Raw genomic sequence first — 22,431 nt, forward strand, 5'->3', positions numbered from 1 at the left:
TCAGCCCTCAGGAGGCAGAGGTAACAGGATCGCCATGAGTTTGAGGCCACCCCTAAGACTACATAGTGAATTCTAGGTCAGCCTGGGCCAGAGTGAGACCCCCGCCTCAAACAACCTTTAATCCCTGTCAGTCGGGAAACAGGGGTGGGAGGATCACCATGAGTTCAAGGCCAGCCTGAGACTCCATAGTGAATTCCACATCAGCCTGGGCGATAGCGATACCCTACCTCAAAGAAACAAAAATAAAAGAGTAATAAAATAAAAGGGTAAGGGGGAGGTGGGGCTCAAAATTAAGAGGGGTGCTCTCCTTCCCTTTAACTCTAGTTAATTTTGCAAAACCTGAATGCCTGTAGATAGTAAAGTTTCAAAGGACATCTAATTCCCTGAGACTCCGTTTTTAACCTGTGGTAGCATTTCAAATGGCCCACAGCGGCCTGTCTTTCTCTGGAAGTGGTGAGGGAGCATGCCATGGGGATGCCACCCCCTTCCGCCCGGACCAGCTAGCCAGGGCAGTGTGGGTGGCACTGTTCCTTGGGCCAGATACCCGCACTGACGAGGGTCTGTTTGATTCATGGAGATGACTCATCGGAAGAAGTTGACCTGGCCATGGTTTACCACGCAGCGTCGAACGGGGATGTCGGTGCACTGACTGCCGTGATTCGAGAAGACCCCTCCATCCTGGAATGCTGCGACAGTGAAGGTGACCTCCTTGTGCATGTCCAAACTGTACGCTTTGCCCTTTTACAGGCGGCCTTCTGAGACTGCATAGAGAGATGTATAGACAGTGCAGATATTAATATATATAGATCATATAGGTAGATAGATGATAGATAGGTAGATAGATAAATAAAAATATATGTTATATATATATTTTTTTTTCCACCATGAACAAGTAGAGTTTGCTCTAGGGATATAATTAGTCTGGGTCAATTTTTTTTTGTATATTTATTCTTTTATTTGAGAGCTACAGACAGAAAGAGGCAGGTAGAGAGAGACAGAGAGAGAGAGGGAGAGAATGGGTGCACCAGGGCTTCTAGCCACTGCAAATGTCCAGACACATGCACCCCCTCATGCATCTGGCTAACGTGGGTACTGGGGAATCAAGCCTCGAGCCATGGCCCTTAGGCTTCACAGGCAAGTGCTTAACCACTAAGCCATCTCTCCAGCCCATGGGTCAGTTTTTGAAAGCCAGGATAAGCTACTAAAATTAGCCAGCTAAAGAAGAAATATCATATATTTACATCACTTGGTACTGAAGTAAGCTTTTGATGAATTTTAATATACATGCACAATTTAAAATTCTCAGAAAACAACAATGGATAGAAACTTTCTTTTATAAAATTTTTATTTATTTATTTAATGGAGAGACAGAAAGAGGCAGATAGAGTGAGAGAGAGAATGGGTGTGCCTAGGCTTCGAGCCACTGCACACAAACTCCAGATGCATGCATCATGTGCATCTGGCTTTACATGGGTACTGGGGAATTGAACCCAAGTCATCACACTTTGCAGACAAGTACCTTCAATGCTAAACCATTTTCCAGCCTGAGGAACTTTCTCAATATTATAAGAATATAAAGTCAGATACGATGCTGTGAGCCTGAAGTTACAGCTACCCAGGAGGTTAAGGCAGAAGAGTCACAAGTTCAAGGCTAGGCTGGACAATAGGAACCCTCTTATGTAAAAAATAATACAGGGTTGGCGGGATGGCCAACCCTGGGTTAAGGGTTAAGGTGCTTGCCTGCAAAGCCAAAGGATTTCGGTTCGATTCCCCAGGACCCACGTTAGCCAGACGCATAAGGTGGCACATGTGTCTGGAGCTCGTTTGCAGCGGCATACCCATTCTCTCTGTCTCTCGCCTCCCTCTCTCTGACTATAATAAATAAATATATAAATAAAAAAGATAATGTAAGGATTATCCTTAAAAATGCTGCAGCTAGGAGCTGGGGAGATGGTTCAGTAGGCAAAGTGCTTGCCACACAAGCATGATGGCACACACCTGTAATCCCAGCACTATGGAAGCAGAGACTGGTGAGCCCTAGGTTCACTGAGAGACTTTGGATCAAAAAAATAAATAAATAAATAAATAATCAGGTGGCGAGCCATTGTGGAAGACCTCCAGTGTCAACCTCTGCCCTTCTGATGCCTGCGCACATATATGCATGGGAACCTCTACCACATGCTCCCACACATGCACATGGACGTACATGGACGCACGTGGACACAGGCCGCACACACACATGCATGCAGCTCCCGAGACAGCATGGTACTTAATGAAGAAAGACCGAATGCTTTGACCCTTAGATAAGGAAAAAGACATGACTACCTACGCTCAGTATGGTGCAATGTAAACTCAAGAAACCAAAGGGCAGGGGGAGGCAAGGAAAGCAACACCAAAACAACAACAACAACAAAAAAACCAAACAAACAAAAACCAACTCTGTTCCTCTTTCCATAGCATGATTGTCATCACCAGAACGTGTTCAGCATTTCCTAGAATCAGTGAGGGGTTCAGCAAGGTCACATGGTACAAGATCAACACCAAATCTAAAATACAATACCACTTAAATAAGATAAATAAACTGTATTTACCTGCACTTATCATTCTGTTATTTGTAAAATCTACATATGTAATCTTGCAATTCTTTTCAATCGGCTTCCTTCACTCAAATTTATGTTAAGACATGTGCGCTCACATTCACATAGGAACATGTATGCACTCCCCCACCACACACGTGCTCACGAAAAAAAAAAATGTTGAGATTTATTTAGGTAGGCACAAGTTAGTTTACTTTGGACATTTTAACTGCTCTGTGTACATATGTATTTCCTCGTGTAAATATGACCCAGCTTATGCCTTTCTGTACTGGTATTTACTTACTTCATTTCCTGATAGCTAATTCTTTTTTTTTTTAATACTTTTTTCTACTTTTATTTATTTATTTGAGAGAGAAAGGGAGAAAGAGAGAAAATGGGTATGCCAAGGCCTTCAGCCACTGCAAACAAACTCCAGACACACCTGCTCTTTTGTGCATGTGGCTTATGTGGGTCTTGGGGAACTGAACCTGAGTCCTTTGGCTTTTCAGGCAAGTGCCTTAACCACTAAGCCATCTCTCCTGCTCCCTGGTAGTTTAATTCTTTGTTAATCACCTTTGCATCATTTTGTTCATCAATGTGAAAGTTTCTGAATGACTTGGCCATAGGTAGGAACATCTTGAATTTTGTCAAATGTTGCCAAAATGGTTGTCCTAATTTATACTTCAATACCTCAACCAAAAGTAAAAGACTTTCCTAATACTCAAGGGGCTAAGTTAAGAGCATCAAGGGTTAAAAGTCAGCCAAGGCTTTCGACAGCCCCACAAGGGCATTTCTGTTTCACTCTGGAAGAAAGCACGCTTGAAAACCAAAAAAAAAAAAAAGTGGCACGTGCGTCTGGGGTTCCTCTGCAGCGGATGGAGGCCCCTGGCCTGCCCATTCTCTCTGTCTGTCTCTCTCTGCTTGCAAATAAAATAAAGAAAAATAAAGAAACAACAACAACAAAAATTCAAAGGCTGTGGACTGCACTGATTATGAAAGCAGACAGGTGACTCTTTCGAGTGAGAATCTGTGTACAGCCCAAGGCCAGCAACACCCCCAGCTCTGTCCCCTCCAATAAAAGCATGCTCAATCTGTTGGCCTGGCTGGAGCGCTTTCCAAAGGCAATTCCAGACTCTTTATTTCTCCAGCCAGATCAGGATAAACCTACCTGTTAAGTCCCAAATTATCCATACCCCTGAGGCAGTATTAACGATTCTGAGCATCTGCCCAAAATGTTTTAGTCAACTGACTATTGCAAAATGACAGATAACTGGGAAAATGCCAGAAGAAAGGAGTACATGGCTTTACATAAACACAGCAGCAGTTGCCGTCATCCCTCTTCAGTCCAGCGCAGTTGAACAGGTGGGCTTATGCTGCAAAAAAGGCAAATAATAATAATAATATAATAAATGAGCAGGCAAAAAAATCTGCCCATAAATTTTATAAGTCAAACATTTTAAAGTATTTTATTTTTATTTGTTTATTTGAGAGAGAGAGAAAGGCACACAGAGATAGAGAGAGAGAATGGGCATGGTAGGGCTTCTAGCCACTTGTGAACCCCAGACTCATGTGCCACCTTGTGCATCTGGCTTATGTGGGTCCTGGGGTGTTGAACCTGGGTCCTTTGGCTTTGCAGGCAAACGCCTTAACCGCTAAGCTATCTCTCCAGCCCAGTGAAACATCTTTAAAGGCTGTTGAAATGTCTCATTACAGGATGTACACCCTTGATGCACGCAGTTTCTGGACGCCAAGTGGACACCGTGAAGCTCCTATTAAAGATGGGCGCCAACATTAACACCCAGGATGCATGTGGCCGCACAAGTTTATGCCTGGCAACCTACCTGGTACAAATTTGTGTCTGATAAAGGGGCTCTGGAGCAGGAGGGTGAGAGGCATTATGTGGGTTCCATTCTTAGAAGAGTGTCCTTAGATTAACACCATAAGCCAGGGAGAATAGGATGTGGAGTCTTCACGCAGTCAGCATCAAGGTTTAGCTCACTGCTTAGAGGTGATTTCATGGCTCTCAGCCCATTTTGGGTGCTTTCCAATTTAAGATAGAGGTCCTGTCACCATTAGAGAAACATTCTTTTCTATCTGAATGCCATCAGAATTTCCCTTGGGACATTTTGGACCATTCTGGGTGCTACTGAGAACAGCCTCCATAAATAACTCCGAGGCACAATGCTTTGAGGATCTCGTCAACATCTGCACATTGGGATGAACGGAGTGGAAACTCCATGCTGAGGAATGGCAGGAATGATAGAGCTAGGAAGTTGGGGGAGGGGATATGGGGGGGGCAGAGAATGGGGCCATGCCAGGCCCTTTGGGGCAGAACCAGGCCATGGACTCATGCACTGGTAGTGCTCAAATTAGAAAGTGTCATGTCATTCCTAGAGATTTCAGTTCAATATTACCCAACTTGAGAGCAAGCTTGGTTAAGACTCACTGAAAATCCTCAAACCCTCTTTCTCCTAAACCTTCCTTGTGATGGTCTGGAAAGTCCTAGAGCTTTCTTGAGACCGTATGGAGTAATTCCTAACCACCATGGGGCAGGAGGCTGGGGGTCATTCTTCCTCTCCTGCTACCTGGACCCCACCTCTTCATATTGGATTTTTTTTTTTTTTTTTGCATTTGCTAGTTGACTGTGGCAGATGTGACCAGAAAAGCCCCAACTCAAAGTGCCCCTCTGAAGTAAAACATTTCCTTCCCCAAACATGCCACCCCTTCCTGTAATGATCTACAGAGACTGCAATGGTGTATTGCCCAATTCCCGCAGAGATTCGATTTAGATTTTCACTTTGCCTGCCTTCTTTCTCTAGGACCTAAAGTCAAATGTAGGAAGAACTTTAAAAATATATATTCTTACTTATTCATGTACTTATTTATTTGCAAGCAGAGAGAAAGAGAGAAGTTAGAAAAAATTGGGTGCATCAGGGCTTCCAGCCACTAAAAACAAACTCCAGATGCACGGGCCACTTGGTGCATCTGGCTTCATGTGGGTACTGGGGAATCAAACCCCTGGTCATTAGGCTTTGTGTGCAAGTGCTTTAACCACTGAGAAATTTCTCTAGCCCAAGAAAGAACTTTTTTTTTTTGTGTGTGAGGTAGGGTCTCACTCTAGCCCAGGATGATCTGGGATTCACTATGTAATCTCAGGGTGGCCTCGAACTCACCGCGATCCTCCTACCTCTACCTCCTGGGTGCTGGGATTAAAGGCGTGCGCCACCATGGCTGGCTCCAAAAAAGAACTTTTGAAGTGTGATCCCACAGATGTCCTGTGTCAATATCTCCTACCCTATTTGAAAGACAGGTCCTGAGATATATTTTTCAGACCTCCAAAGTCGGGTACGCTGGAGACTGGATGAAAATGGAGGAGGATGGGGGTTCTTCAGGTTAAAGATACATCCCAAGTAATTTTTGTTGTGGTCTTCAAGTTTGCAGAACGCTGTGTATTAGTTGAGTGCCCATAGCTCAGGCAGATCCTAAGTGCCCGCTGGGTCTCCTTCCTTCTGGGACATCTTCTGATGACTGCTCTCAGTACAGCTTTATTTAGAGTCTGAACTGAGAAAAGAAAATTTGGATGAAGGTGTGGAGGAAGAGTCACTAGACTCTAGAATTTGGTGAAAACAAATTATGCATCTTTGGAAATTCTACAACTCCAATTTTCATTTCTCCTCCTGTGGACTTCTGCTGTGAGAGGGACTGGCCCACGCTGAGTTACAGAGCCGCAACTTGGAGCCTAGAATGTAATATGCTTTTACAGGTAACTCTTGCTGGGAATGCGTTGTCAAGAACTAAGTGAGGGATGTAGCCGAGGTGATGCTTTAAATGAGGTCACCTTTTCCCCCTGTGCCTGGCCTCTCTGTGAGTCCCTAAGGCAGGAGCTCCCCAGGGCTGGACTGAGGATCCCTGGGAGGAGGAGGTGTTCTCGAGATTGCTGTAGGGTCAAAGCAACAAGGACAGAGACACTGGAGAAGAAAAAATAAGTAAGAGGATGGGCTGGAGAGACAGTTTAGCGGTTAAGCACTTGCCTGTGAAGCCTAAGGATCCCAGCTCGAGGTTCGATTCCCCAGGACCCACGTTAGCCAGATGCAAAAGGGGGCGCACGCGTCTGGAGTTCCTTTGCAGTGGCTGGAGGCCCTGGGGGACTCTCTCTCTCTCTCTCTCTCTCTCTCTCTCTCTCTCTCTGTCTGTCTCTCTCTCTCTCTCTGCTTCTCTGTCTGTTGCTCTCAAGTAAATAAATAAAAAATAAACAAAAAAAAATTAAAAAAAAAACAAAACACTTAGAAGCAGTAGCTGGACCCAGTGAAGCCAGATGCACAGTCACACATCTGAAGTTTGTTTGCAGTGCCTGGAGGGCCTGGCACACTCATTTCTCTCCCTCTCTCTCTCTCTCTCTCTCTCTCTCTCTCTCTCTCTCTCTCTATCTTTCTCTCTGTGTCGCTCTCAAATAAATAAACAACCAAACATTTTTAAAAAAAATAAGAGGATGTGCAGCTGGATATGTGATAGCCAAGCCAGGCCAGATGAGGACGGGGCTCTGGGAAAAACAGCAAAGACAAATCTTGAACCGACTCCACCTCCGCCCCAGGAACATGAGCCAGGCCACCGTGGCCCTGTCACATATTCTTGCATCGAATGCTTTCAAATGACAGCAGATTAGATTCTGGGTAGAAACGGAGCCTAAGAAAGTCTCTACCTATTCCAGGAAGGCGACCCGGTCTAACCGAGGAACACTGCAGTTGCATTTCGGTAGCCCTGCCTCTGAGTGGTCAGCCTGCCCTTTTGTGGTTAAACATCCTTAAAGCTGCCATTGCTGATGTTCCCACTGTGTTGGAAACTGAGGCACTGAGGCATTCTCCCACACATACACACACTGGCAAAGGATTTGCATCCTCAAAGGACCTGACATCATCACAATGTCACTTACATTGTATAAGTTTGCCTTCTCTCCCCTCATTGAAGGAAACGCCCTCAAAGGAAGATCCAGTCCACTACGATTTGGAACAGAGAATCACCTTGCCTCATGAATATGCCACTCGGCTCATAAATATTCATAAGCACAAATTCATAAATATTCATAAGCATCCTTCAAAAATCCACAATGCGGAACCAGCTCTACGCTGCTCCTCTGCCTTCCACCTTGGGGCAGCCACACCCATCTTTCTTTTTTGGTACTCTTTCTTTGCTCAGATGTTTTTAATTTTCTAAAACACACACACACACACACTCACGTATATTTATTTATTGACAACTTCTATACTTACAGAGAATAAACCATGATATTTCCCTCCCCGCCCCCACTTTCTCCTTCACAGCTCTGCTCTCCATCATATCCTCTCCCGCTCTGCATTCGGCTCTCTTTCAATTTGATGTCACCGTCTTTTCCTCCTGTTATGAGGTTCTTGTGTAGGTCTTTGCTCGATTTTGCTTCTGCTCAGTCCTGCTTAGATTATGTCTCTTCACTGAATTTATTCCTTCAAGAAGGCAAGGGAGATGGGCGTGGTGGCGCACGCCTTTAATCCCAGCCCTCCCGAGGCAGAGGTAGGAGGATCACCGTGAGTTCAAGGCCAGCCTGAGACTCCATAGTGAATTCCAGGTCAGCCTGGGCTAGAGTAAGACCCTACCTCGAAATACCAAAATAAATAAATAACAAGAAAGATGTTTGCAGCATCCTCAGTATTACTTCCTAACAATGTTTGCATTCCAGTATGACTGAGAAACTTGGCACAAGAGGCACTTAGAAATTAGGGCTCAACTCAGCAGAGCAAATCACTTCACCTCTGAACTTCTCTCCTGTGTGAGGTGTAGTTAAAATAATAACCTACATTTCTCATAAGTGGAGGAGAAACATGTGGCATTAGTTTGCACAGAGTACAACTAAATAACTCATTTGTTGGCTCTGAATGGTGATAAGGATTTCCAATATCTTCAGTAACAGTATTTTTTAAACAATCACAAGTTTATTTATTTGAGAGAGAGAGAGGCAGAAAGAGAGAAAATGGGCACACCAGGGCCTCTATCCGCTGCAAAACAAACTCCAAATGCATGTATCACCTTGTGCATCTGGCTTGCGTGGGCACTGGGTAATCAAACTGGGGACTTTAGGCTTCTCAGGCATAACCATGAACTATCTCTCCCACCCCAGCATGGTTTTGATTTATTTTCTGAAGAAAACAAAATGAAAGCCACACACATACACAGAGTTCCAAGAAATGTTGCAAATTAAAAAAAAAAATGTTTCAAACCTTCCCCCATTAAAAGATCTGCTTCTCAAAAACTGTAAATCTTGGGCAACTCTAAAATTTGGCCAGCATGCCTTTCTTTGGGACTCCAAGTCATATTTTCTCCTTTTAAGCAGAAAACTTGATGAGTTAGACATTGGCAACTAGAACCAGATTTAGTGCATCAACAGACTATGAGTCAACATTGACAAATGCCAAAAAATGCTCCTACTTAGGACTTAGATATTCCTGGCCAATTCCATAGAACCTTACTTGATATTATGGAGTTTGGGGTTTTAGGGTTTTTTTTGGTTATGATTTATTTTGTTTTGTTTGAGACAGAGTCTCATGGAGTCCAGGCTAGCCTTGAACTCACTGCATTGCTGAGGATGCCTTTGCATTCCTGTTCATCCTTCTTCCACCTCCCAATGCTGGGACTACAGGCATGAGTCACAATGCTAGGCTTAACCAATGATTTTCTTTTAAAAAAATGCCAGACATTTTTTAAAAGTCTATTTATATTGTATGTGTGCATGTGTGTGTATGTGTGTGTGAGAGAGAGAGAGAGGGCGGGGAGGGGGCTGATGGAGAGAGGATAAGCATACCAGGGCCTCCAGCCATTGCTAATGAAAATGAACTCCAGAAGCATGTGCCACCTTGTGCATCTGGCTTACGTGGGTACTGGGGAACTGAACCCCGGTCTTTGGGCTTCACATGTTAAGCACCTTAACTGCTAAACCATCTATCCAGCCCTAAAATGTGACACATTTTAAAATTTATTTATTTCTTTATTTGGAAGAAGAGGAAGATAGAGAGATGAGAGGCAGAGAGAAAGGAGACAGAATGGGGCACACCAGGGCCTCCAGCTGCTGCAAACAAACTCCAGATGCGTACACCACTTTGTGCATCTGACTTTACATGGGTACTAGAGAATCAAACCCAGGTTGTTAGCCTTTGCAGACAAGCATCTTAACCACTGAGAAATCTCTCCAGCCCTGAATTTGTTATAACATTTTATTTGTTTATTTGCAAACAGAGAGAGAGAGAGAGAGAGAGAGAGAGAGAGAGAGAGAGAGAGAGGGAGAATGGGCGTGCCAGCACCTCCTGACACTGCAAACAACTGCGAACAAACTCCAGATACATGTGCCACTTTGTGCATTCAGCTTTACATGTGTAGTGGGGAATCGAACCCATGATTTTTTTTTTCAAGTTAGGGTCTCACTCTAACCCAGACTGACCTGAAATTCACTATGTAGTCTCAGGGTGGTCTCAAACTCATGACAATCCTCCTGCGTCTGCCCCACCCACCCAGTGCTGGGATAAAAGACGTGCGCCACCATGCCCGGCTTGGTGTGCTTTTGTTGATAGTTATTTGTTGGCCTCTTTGAAACCAAAGGCTTTATTTTAAAAATACATATTTTGTTTATTTATTTGAGAGAGAGAGAGACAGAGAGCAGAGGAAGAGAAAATGGACCCAGCAGGGCCTCCAGCCACTGCAAACGAACTCCAGGCATCATACGAACATGAACCTAGATGCCGTCTTGTGCATCTGGCTTTACGTGGGATCTGGGGAATCAGCCCCACGTCCTTTGGCCTTGCCAGCAAGCACCTCAACCACTCAGCCATCTCCCCAGCCCTAAGGGTTCTTTTCTTATCATTGTCTTCCTTCCTCAATGCCCGGTGTTAACACTTTGGTTTTTAGTGCATCTAGTATGTCAGACCAGGGAAGGAAGCCTCGCGTCCTCTTTACAGTGGAAAACCTTGAAGCTTAACTCTGTACAAGCAACGCAAGGCAGGAAACAGAGCTCGAAAGTAAACGAGCACCCTCACAATCTTGTTATTAATAGTTTCATGTATTTATTAGTCTAGTTATCGATGGATGAATGACCCATGGGTTTTAAACGGATGTAGGAGGCCTGCTCCATAGCATATGAGCCAAAATTGGGGTTATCATCCACTTTGCGGCAGCTAAAGAGATCTGAAACAGAGAGAGACCTACTGTGACACTTCTCCTCACCTTTACAATTGGGGGAACCAGGGGAATGATGTAGCTGGAGCTGCCGATGAGGGGTTCTGGCGCCTGTGGAATATGGTAATAGCACAAGCAGGATATCAGGGAGGTCACCCAGCTTCGCAATACATCCGTAAGGGCGTGTAGCTTTGCTCTGGGCAGCTTTAGGAAGGTGCAGGTGATACCCACATGTTAGGGATCCAGACTGTCAGCATTGGGATCCTGGTGTTGGATTGGGACACAGGCTATGTGCCTTGGCACAGGGAGCGGGGGGATGACCCTGAGCAGAGTAAACCAGATGCTTTTACCTTTACGGTTCTTAGAACAGGACTTGGAGAAGAGAAGCAGGCCCACTTCTTAGACATAGGGAACAGGCTAAGAATGGGGGTGCTGGGGCTCAGGAACAGCACAGGAACCCAGTTTTTAGAATTAGACCTTGACACCCAAACCAGAGAAGCATGATTTGGAGCTAAGCCACAGACTGAGAGGCCGGAGCTGGTCAACCACCCGTCTAAAGAGAGAAAGAGAGCTACCTCTGGCCCTGGTGCAGTCTGAACATATTGGTCAAATTCCAGTGATTGGTCCTAATATGGGAGGGGGAGGCAAAAGAGACAGTCTGTGTCCAATCTGCATTGGAAGGGTAAAGATCCTCCAGAAAACTTGGGAACTTCAAGCTCCAGAACTTCAGCCCTTGGGCTGGAAAGATGGCTCAACAGTTAAGGTACTTGCTTGCAAAGCCTGATAGCCTGGATTCGATTCCCCAGTACACACATAAAAACAAACACACAATGTGGCACGTGTGTTCCTAGCAGCAGCAAGAGACCCTGGCATACCCTCCCTCTCTTTCTCCCTCCCTCACTCCCCTTGCAAATAAATAGAAATATTTTAAAAATTAAAAAAAGAACGTCAGCTCTTTGGTGGAATGCCTAAGTTGGAGCTATGGTTCTTAACTTAAGTCAAATAAAACTGGCTTTTAGGGCTGGAGAGATGGCTTCGCAGTTAAAGCACTTGTCTGTGAAGACTAAGGACCAAGGTTCTATTCCCCAGGACCCATGTAAGTCAGATACACAAGGTGGTGCATGTGTCTGGAGTTCATTTGCAATGGCTGGAGGGCCTGGTATGCAGTTCTCTCTCTCTCTCTCTCAAATAAAGGAATAAATTTTTTTAAAAAACACAGGCTTTTAGCTAAGCCAATGAAGCAGGGTGAGGGGTGGGGGTTAAAGAAAGCTAATGGGCCTGGGTTAGGTGAGTTTGCGTTATGTAACCATGCGGCTGCTCCTGCCTTTCAGGGCTGGCTCGAAGGCTGTGTGAGCCTGCTCAGAAACGGCGCCAAGCACAATATCCCGGACAAAAACGGTCGTCTGCCACTGCATGCTGCCACTGCAGAGCCGGATGTGAGGTGAGGTTCCTGAGGCTCAATGTGGAAGGGATCCAACTTGCATGAGAAGGGCATCCAACACAGATAAAAACAAAACTTGCTCATTTTGCCTAGCCCACAACCGAATACCCTGAAATAATCTTAAACTCGAATGTTACTATCTTCCTACTTCAGTTTTACCTCCTTTTCTCCTAGTCCTTGATAGAGCAAAGGCAACTCGGAATGCATATATTCATCCAGCCAGTGATTAACTATTTATTGAGTCTTTAACATAGGCCCAGCCGGGGTCTAGTCCCTGGCTGGACCACGGTAAGCAAGACAGAGTCCTTGGGCTTCATAGGTAGATGCCATAGCCGCTGAGCCATCTCTCCACCCCAAGACAGAGACTCTGGTGTACTCGAGCTGGCATCCCAGTGAAAGAGTCAAGTGGTAGTAAACCAAGGAATGAGGTACTTTCCAATAATGGAAAGTGCTCTGCAGGAAATCAAACAGGCTGAAACAATCCCCACTGTTAAGGAAGATTAATGTCTAAACCAGGGGTCTAACTCCTGTCTAAGAGTTGAGAAGAGGCTGAGGTAGAAATCAAATCTCTCTCTCTTTATTTATTTATTTTATTTTGGTTTGTCGAGGTAGGGTTTCACACTAGCCCAGGCTGACCTGGAATTCACTATGTAGTCTCAGGGTGGCCTTGAACTCACGGCGATCCTCCTACCTCTGCCTCCCGAGGGCTGGGATTAAAGGCCTGCGCCACAACGCCCGGCTCTCAAATCTCTCTCTATCTGCCGCTCCCTCGCTTGCTCTCAAATAAATAAAATAAAAAAATCAAGGGAAAAGGAAAAATCAAACATGTGGACGCAGGCAAACTACAGGAAGAAATGTACTCAAAGTGGATGACCAAGGTCCTATGTTTGTAAAACAATTAAGAAACTAAAGAAAACAACTTGCCAAGACCAAGGGCGGCTTCCTCATTCCTTCATCTCCTTTCTTGGAAGGCCTCTTACAGCAGCATTTCCTGCTGTGCACACCGGTGCCTCTTCCTTGGGCCTGTTAAGTCTGCTTTCCATAGCATGCCTCTGGTCAGAACTCAGCATCCCCAGCCCCAGGGGCTGTACATTACCGAGGGCCAGAAGGAAGGTCTATATCCTGTGAAACTGAGGAGAGAAGGCCATAGTCTTTCGGGCTAGGGGGCAACAAGATTTCTTCGTTTTCATCATTTTTATAGAAAGTAAAAGATTTGGGGAATTCCAAGACTGACTGTTCCCCAGGCCTGCCACTGATCATCTTGGACTATATCCAGAAATAACAGAAAAATGGTTCTTAATCAAATCCCAACAAAGCAAGGAAATTGAGAGATAAAACAAGCAGGCTAGACTATTAGAAATCTGTAAACATCGTATGTTAAGGGAATTAGGGAGAGCAAGGATGGAGGAGAGGAGAGGGGAGGAGAGGAGAGAGACTTCATTGGACAACCTTCACAAATATTAGTCACAAAAGCATCCTGGGTTTTTTTTTTCCCAAGAATGGAAGTTTAGAAACCTATATTTAAGAATATTCTGCTTTTATTTATTGTACTTAACTGGCTATATCTGCCTTGCTCAAATCATCTTACAGTCTACTGATTCTTATAGATCAATCTGCTTAAGATATGGTGATTATAGCTGCCGTAGTAAACAAAAACCAAAGCCTCATGTTAAACATTGGAAGTTTTTACTTCTCAGACTTGTCACAGTCTGATGGGCGTAGATGGTCCTGAATGGTGGCTGGGTCCCCCCCACTTGGTGACCATGAGACCCCACCTTCTCCCATCATCCTCTGGGGTCACAGAATACTCCTCCTTCCACTTGCACAGAGGAGTAGAGAGGATGCCCCACTGAGTCCTGCGGAGCCTAAGCCTAACTGCCGCCATTTGCCTCAGTTCTTACTCCACTGATAAGGACCAGTCATTCAACAGATCTGAATAGAATGAATCACGGGAAATACAGTGTCTTGCCAGGAATATATCGGCAGTCAGCGATCCTGATCTGTGAAGAGAAGGTTTGGGTTTTGGTGAGATGATAACTGTCCTTGCCACTAGCCCTTCCTCGGCCCCTGCCAAGTGAATGAAACTTTGACAGACAAAGTCACACTCAAGGCAATCCAACTAAGGAAATGGATGAGGTTCCTCCTCAGAAAGTCTCCCCAGAAATGGGTTGAAAACCAATCCAAATGTTCATCTTTTTCTGTGGACTGACATGCATGTTTCTTTCTTTCTTCCTTCCTCCCTCTCTCCCTCCCTTCCATCCTTCCTTTCTTCCCTTCTTTGTTTCTTTTTTTAAATTTATTTGAGAGCAACAGACAGAAAGAAAAAGAGGCAGAGAGAGAGAAAGAGAGAGAGAGAGAGAATGGGCGTGCCAGGGCCTCCAGCCACTGCAAACGAATTCCAGATGTGTGCGCCCCCTTGTGCATCTGGCTTATGTGGGTCCTGGTGAGTTGAGCCTCAAACCAGGGTCCTTAGACTTCACAGGCAACTGCTTAACCACTAAGCCATCTCTCTAGCCCTATTTTTAAAAATTATTTATTTCAAAGGAGAGAGAGAGAGAGAAAGAGAGAATGGGTGCACCAGGGCCTCTAGCAACTGCAAATGAACTCCAGAACCATGCGCCACTTTGTGCATCTGGCTTTACGCGGGTACCGGGGATTGAACCTGGGTTGTTAGGCTTTACAGGCGAGTGCCTTAACCACTGAGCCATCTCTCCAGCCTGGGCATGCCTATTTTTTATGATGTCCAGCAGAGATCCTGGACACTCTACAATGCTGTCACTGGAACAGCAGAGAGCTGTGGCTTCCTCTCCTCTGGATATTGTACCTAGCGACTCTGTCACCATCCTCTGACAGGTTGAAGTGAGAAAAGGAGATATCCCTCTGCGTGTTAATGACAGTTTTATTAGCTTCAAAGGATACTTGATGTGAAACCATAAAACCCTGCATTAGGTATGACAAAACTACCTTCTTTTAAGGCTCTCAAGCTGCAATTAACTACTCTAAAACTAAATTTATTATTTCTACTGAATGTTCTTCAAAATGAATCCAATTAGGGTTGGAGAGATGGCTTAGTGGTTAAGCGCTTGCCTGTGAAGCCTAAGGATCCCGGTTCGAGGCTCGATTCCCCAGGACCCACGTTAGCCAGATGCACAAGGGGGTGCACGTGTCTGGAATTCATTGCAGTGGCTGGAGGCCCTGGTGCACCCATTCTCTCTCTCTCTCCCTCTCTGCCTCTTTCTCTCTCTGTCTGTCGCTCTCAAATAAATAATGGACAAAAAGATTAATCCCTTAACAGCTCATGTAACAAATAGTTTAATTACTTACAGAGCATCTGGGCAGCAGCCTGCCTTAAAGGATTCCCTATGGGACTATGTTGCCAAATAAAAAAAAAAAAGATATTTTGCAGCTGTTTGATTGCAAAGAAAAAAAAGTATGACCATGGCAGAGTTACATCTGCATGAAATGTTGAAAGCCATGCTCCACCTCAGACTTGGGCTGCAACCATCCGTTTGTTTATCAGACCATGCTTAGAATTGTTTTCTGAGGAGGATAAAAGATGTGGTGTAGCTTATAGGCACTTCCTCATAATGCAGCCATAAAATGGGGAAGGCAGAGACACTCTTTCAATTAGCCATAGGAGCTTGTCTGACCACTCAGCTTTCCCTGTACCCGTTTAGTCTACTTTGAACTTACACTGGCACCGAAGATGACGTTGGTTATGAACATGCCTCTAGCAAAGCCCCAAATGCTTTTTCAGGCATCGCCCTGTTTAATCCCTACCTCTTTTCTATGCAGTGGGTTATACTTTAATCCTCAGTTCATACACGGGGAAACAGGCACAGGGAAAGCCAAGAACAACCTACTACTACATTCATGAAGACAAACTGTCTAATGGATCTGCTGTCTCCCTGAGACCCAATGTGGTGGGCCCTGTAGGAGTTATTTTAATGGTCATATTTTAGCAACAAGCCCTTGGCCTGTGCTGAGAGGCCTTGTGAGAAAAAGCAGCACAAAACTTACTGGCTCACAGTCAAGACATATTTTATTCATTACAGCATCTTAAAAAAAAAATTCTATATAAGAAACCACAGGGAAAAAATTCTACTGAGGGAGAAAATTGCTGTGCTTCTCCTGAGAAAATACCTTGTCTCTTTATGATATGAACGCTGTTATTTGTGTCTGTGTTTCTCATCTTGCGTGCTTAGAAAATTCAAAAACCTAGCAGGAAGCCCACCTCCGACATTCACACAGGACGGACGCTCCCTACGTGTTTTCTTCTTCCTGGTTTTGCTCTTTGGCTCATTTCTTCACTAGCCCTGTTTTAATTGATGTAACCCAAACCCACTGAAATCCTTGTTGGGTCGCCCTCAAGGTGGCCGCAGACAGAATGAACCCGAGTCTGGCTTCACGTGCTACCCAACCTCTTTGTCTTGGGCAAGTTGATAGGACAGGGCTCAGAGAGTTTTCTTTTGTAGAAGGAAGGAGGACATTCAGTAGCCACCTGATAAGAAAACGAGGGGAAGTAGATGAAGAGAATGTCTAGAAAATACTGAACATTGCACTTAATACGTTGTGTTCACAAAGTGAAAGCAGTGATGATAGGAGTAACATTAATGATGGTGGAAGGAAGGAAGAAAGGAAGGAAGGAAGGAAGGAAGGAAGGAAGGAAGGAAGGAAGGAAGGAAGGAAGGAAGGAAGGAAGGAAAGAAAGAAAGAAAGAAAGAAAGAAAGAAAGAAAGAAAGAAAGAAAGAAAGAAAAGAAGGAAGGGAAGGAAGGAAGAAAGGCAGAAGGAAGAAAAGAAGGAAGGGAAGGAGGGAAGAGAAGATAGAAACAAATGCTATGCAGATCACCATTGAAGACTGACACCCTCTTACTGCCATGTCCTCAGTCCCTACGATAGTCTTCACCTTGACCCACGCGGGACAGCACACATCACACACAAACATCTGCAGCCCTGGGCCCACGCAGGCCCTCCATCCCAGCAGCACGCGGTCCCCACTGACTGCAAAGGCCACTGGCTATGAACACCTGTCTGCGAAGACCCAGGGGACTGGGTCGCTTCGAGGCTTCAGACACCGGCAGACGTCCAGCTCCGCCGTCCAGTGCCCCGCCAACTCCCCCGTGTGTTTCTCCTAGTGAGGCAACATCTGGAGGTTCTCTGCCATTCTTCAGCGGCATGCCCAGGCCACCTGGCAGACTTGCGAAAGGAAGTCTGTACCGCCCAAGAAACCTGCTGAACCTTCGGTATCCAAACCAGCTCTGTCCACATGGTGCTGCTGGGTGGAGATTTTGTGGAAGGAAACTGTATAGAAACAAGCCCAGAGAGACCCTGGTATTCACCCTGCAGAAGGTGTAAGGGTTCTCCAGTCAGTTCCCACTGGCATCCTCCATGCAGGGGAACAGAGGCAGATACAGGGGTATGTGGGTGATCCTCATGACCTCGAGGGCTCATGGGTTGACAAAGCCCAGGTTTCATGTCACTAGTCCCCACGCTGCTGTTAAGTCCACTGCTTCTCAGCAAGTTCAAATTGTGCCCTTACCCTTTCGGTTCCCTTTCTTGCACCCTTGCCGGGACACCCAGTGGGCACCCAAATGAAAGAGGGGCCTTGGTAATCAGGACTCCAGGGAGAGACACAGTTCTGTTAGTGTGTGCACTGTGCTTGCTGGTGGCCAGAAGACAAGGGACAGTTTCTCTGACAGCAGCCACAGAGCTCTCAGAAGGCCTTTTGCATGGTCTCCATGGTAACTGGCAGGTATTTTATTATTATTATTATTATCACTATTATTAAATATGGTTTTCTCTTACCAACAACTGCATCTTTTCATCACTTAAGATTTTCCCAGTTTATTTCCTTGGGGCCCCGTTCTCCACTTACTACGGTTCCAATATGAGGCAGACGTTTCCTCATATAGAAAACGCACCCGCATCCTGGCAGTTTCAGTGAATGGAGGGGCACCTGGGGGAATCTTTCTGAGCATCGGGCTAGGAGCCTAAGGGGACCACAAAACAGAGAAGGTTACAGGAATAAGTTGTTCCCAGGATGTTTCTAGCTGAGCCCCATCGCCACCTAAGTTATCCAATAGAGACCAGGGAAGACCCAGGAAAGATAGTAGCATTTTTAAAAAACTAAACATTTTTATAAAAGCTGTTCTATTCTCTTTTTTCTCTCTCCCTCTCCTGCAAACAAATACTCTACTTGCAAATAAATAAATAATTTTAAAAAAATAAGGCTGGAGAACAAAAAATTTTTAAAAAATGAAACAAAAAAAAAGAGAAAATGGGAAAGTGTGGGGGTGGGGAGGGAGGGAATTACCATGGGATATATTTTATAATCATGGAAAATGTTAATAAAAATCAAAAAAAAATAAAAAAGAGAGAGAGAGAGAAATCGAGCTGGAGGGATGGCTCAGTGATTAAGGCACTTGTCTGCAAAGCCTAATGACCTGTGTTTGATTCCCCAGTACTCATGTAAAGACAGATGCACAAAGTGGCACGTGTAGTTTGTTTTCAGTGGCTAGGAGCCCTTGCATGCCCATTTATAGTCTCTCTCTCTTTCTCTCTCTCTCCTTCTCCTTGCAAATAATACATAATTTTTGAAAGAAAAGCTATTCCAAGTGTTTCGTAATGCACAGACCCACTTAAACGTCACAGTAAATCTTTGGGTATTAGGAAGTAGTCAATCAATGAAGGCAAGTGATCTGGCCTCACCCCTCCTCCCTCAGATACGCCCAGTAGGAAGGGAAGGGGGTCCAGCTAATGGCCCCAAAAGATTGCCCTCAAAGCAAAATTTCACAGAGCAGAGAACCATCCAGGTTCACCTAGGTACCCACGATGTGATGTGATCGCCCCATTATAAAACCTGTCCACAGCCCTACTTTGTCTTGGCAGTGGATCGCTGGGGAAGGTCCTGTCTGGCTTACCAGGTGTGTGTGTGTGGGGGGGGGCTCTTTCTGCTCCAGGCTGACAGACTAGAGCCTCAGATCCCACAGCTCACTTCCCATCTTGCCTCCTAACACCCCTTCCGCCTTGAGCCACAGACACCAAAGGGCCCTGGAGATTGAAAGTGGCTACTACTGAGAGTTTGTGACAGAGAGAGAGAGAGAGAGAGAGAGAGAGAGAGGGAGAGAGAAAGTTATTAGCAGCTAAGCCTAGCCCCCATTCACGAGGCAGTCAAAAGGACAATATATCCAGGGGTAAAAATAACTACAAAAACAGGGACAGTGTCGCCCAAATCCAATTATTTTTCATAACAGCTTCCTACCAGACAGATGGATGAGTCTAGAATTCAGAAAGTGTGAAAGAGACACGCTGCTTGCATTCGTAGCCCATGACTTGTAAGCTTGGGAGCCAGGAACTCGCCGCGTTCTCTAACAGTGGGTGCTGCACGCTGCTGCCCGTGTGCCCGGGGCGGCGCAGAAGCTCAGTGAGGTCATAGCAGCGAGGTCTGAATTAAGCCCCAAGCGGAGGTCTGGCTCCCCAAAAGAGAGTGGACAGTTTGGATTTAGACCAGGGCTTCCCAGGTACGTAACACCCACGGCAAATAAGCAGAATTCCATCCCTGGTTAAGCACTCCTTGCACGGCATTTACTCCTGAGCCAATAAGCTTATCCATCTTCGATGCTTAGTGGCAATTTAATACTCCCGGTTCTGGATGCCATCTAAGCCTAGTCACGGTGAAAACTGGATTGGAGGGTGGAACCAAACAATTTGGTTGTTCAAACAATTTTTTTTCCCCAACACTAACCTTTTGCATGTATATGTGCATGTGAAACGTATGTGTGCTGTCTGCATGTATAGACAATCATGTGTGGGTGCGTGCATGGGGGACACGTGTGGGTGCCTGCACGCAGGTGGGGAGGCCAGAGGTCAATGCCAGGTTTCTCCCTCAGTCACTTTCCACCTAGATCTTTCCTTTTATCTTTATTCATTATTTATTTATTTGGTTTTTCGAGGTAGGGTTTCACTCTAGCCCAGGTTCCATCTTATTTTTTGAGATATTGTTTCTCACAGAACATAGAATCCAGCAATTCAGCTAGACTACCAAGCCAGTGAGCTCCAGGCATCTGTGGTATCTTCTCCCCCCCCACCCCCCGCAGATCTGGGATCTCAGCTGTGTGTAATGCCACACCTGACATGTTATGTGGCTACCGGGATTGTGAATTAGGTCCTCCTGCTTGAATAGCAAGCATGACACCCACCGAGCCATCTTCCCAGCTTCCCCCAAATAATTCTGAACTTCCTTCCTGCCTGTGCACACAGAGCGCTCCTCCCACTCTTGATAGAGACCCACTGGCCTCTCATCATACACAGCAATTGTCCGACTCTTGTTTTAATTTTTTTGTTCATTTTTATTTATTTATTTGAGAGTGACAGACAGAGAGAGAAAGAGGCAGATCGAGAGAACAAAAGACAGAGAAAGAGGCAGATAGATAGAGAGAGAGAGAATGGGCGCGCCAGGGCCTCCAGCCACTGCAAACGAACTCCAGATGCGTGCACCCCCTTGTGCATCTGGCTAACATGGGTTCTGGGGAGTCGAGCCTCGAACCAGGGTCCTCAGGCTTCACAGGCAAGCGCTTAACCGCTAAGCCATCTCTCCAGCCTTGTCCTACTCTTGATAGAGACCCACTGATCTCTCACAGTGTTCTTCCTACTCTTTTCATTTTTAATTTTTTTAATTTATTTTTTAATTTACTTATTTGCAAGCAGAGAGAGAGAGAGAGAGAGAGACAGAGAGAGAATGGGCGTGCCAGGGCTTCCAGCCACTGCAAATGAACTCCAGATGCGTGCGCCCACTGTGCATCTGGCTAAAGTGGGTAATGGGGAGTCAAGCCTTGAACCGGGTTCTTTAGGCTTCACAGGCAAGCGCTTAACCTCTAATCTCTCCAGCCCATCTTTCTACTCTTGATTGAGACCCACTGATCTCTCATCAGCACCTTCTCAAGGCTTTCCGAGAACCATTATTTACCTGAAGAAATGCTTTTTGTTATAATGGATTTTTTTCAAATATTTATTTTTATTTACGTATTTATTTGAGGGGTGGGGAAATATAGAGAGACAGAGAATGAGCACTCCAGGGCCTCCAGCCTCTTCAAATGAGCTTCTGACGTATGTGCCACCTTGTGCATCTGCCTTACATGGGTGCCGGGAAATCAAACCTGGGTCCTTTGGCTTTGTTGGCAAGTGCCTTGACCACTAAGCAATCTCTCCAGCCCACAAATGTTTTGTTTTTGTTTTTTTTTAAACTGTAGGAAATGAGTATCTCTCAGATCTGTGGGGGCTGGAGGCACTGCATACGATGCAGTCTCTTGTAGCTTTGAGAATCTCCGTGGTGATTCAGACGCAAAGATCGGACTCAGACTTCTGGGGTTAAGTGTTCTGGAAATAAAACTGTACTTATTCCTAATCTAGCTGTATTGTGCATGATAACTCACTCAGTGCTTCCACTAAGCTGCAATGCAGAACCTTAATCATCCCGTGTCACAGGGAGGGCCGGTGACTTGTCTCGGGCCACACAGCTTGTCAGGGGTAGGGCTAGGGTGTGAACCCATGAAATCTAGCTTCAGAGTCTGAGCCTGGAAATCACTCCTCACACAGTGGGTACTGTTGACCACAGCCACCCGAGTGTGAGACCTTGAGCTTGAGAATCGCTTGTTTCGGTTTCACACTGATTAGTGTCGTCTTACACTTGGGCCATTTGTCAGTTTTACCCAAGAGTGAACAAACCTGTCGACCCTGGCTGTGGTCCATGCGTTCAGAAGGGTTTGAGCGATTGTTGCGTTATCTTCTCATCGGTGGGACAAAGAAACCCAACCAAAACCCCCCGAGAGTAGGAACATTTTCATTTTGGCTTACAGTTTCAAGGGGGAAGCTTCACGACGGAAGGGGACAGCGTGGCACGAGCAGAGACTGGGCACCACCTCTGCCACAGCAGGTAGAAAACAGCAGCAGGAGAGCCAGCCAAACTCTGGCAAGGGGGTGCTGCCTGTACCGCCTCTAGGGCCATCCCCAACAACACACCTCCTCCAGCCCGGCTCCGCCTCCCAGATTGCCACCGGCTGGGGACCAAGCCTTCCAAACACACCTGATTCAAACCACCACGCTCATGTCCCTACAAGGGAGGTGATGTGCATGCACTCTGTAGGTTTTGGCGAAGTAAGTTAAGGACAAACAGAAGGTGACTTTGGTTCTTGAAGAACGTACATAAACTATGGAAATTGAG

At 45.6% G+C, this 22,431-nt stretch overlaps 1 protein-coding gene across 3 annotated transcripts in view; it reads left to right on the forward strand.

Annotated features, from left to right (window-relative positions):
• The window catches only part of Ankrd55 (ankyrin repeat domain 55), a 110,722-nt gene that overhangs the window by 23,681 nt on the left and 64,610 nt on the right, over window positions 1-22,431 (forward strand). Inside the window, exons 2-4 of one of the 3 annotated variants that reach the window (XM_004664928.2) lie at window positions 578-700; window positions 4,290-4,420; window positions 12,101-12,210. In XM_004664928.2, coding sequence (XP_004664985.2) covers window positions 578-700; window positions 4,290-4,420; window positions 12,101-12,210 — 364 coding nt within the window. Of the gene's footprint in view, window positions 1-577; window positions 701-4,289; window positions 4,421-6,266; window positions 6,340-12,100; window positions 12,211-22,431 lie in introns of those variants that run through there. The other 2 variants (XM_045139019.1, XM_045139020.1) reach the window with 2 other exon arrangements.

Source organism: Jaculus jaculus, chromosome 20, assembly GCF_020740685.1.
Source record: "Jaculus jaculus isolate mJacJac1 chromosome 20, mJacJac1.mat.Y.cur, whole genome shotgun sequence".
In the NCBI taxonomy this organism is placed as follows: domain Eukaryota; kingdom Metazoa; phylum Chordata; class Mammalia; order Rodentia; family Dipodidae; genus Jaculus; species Jaculus jaculus.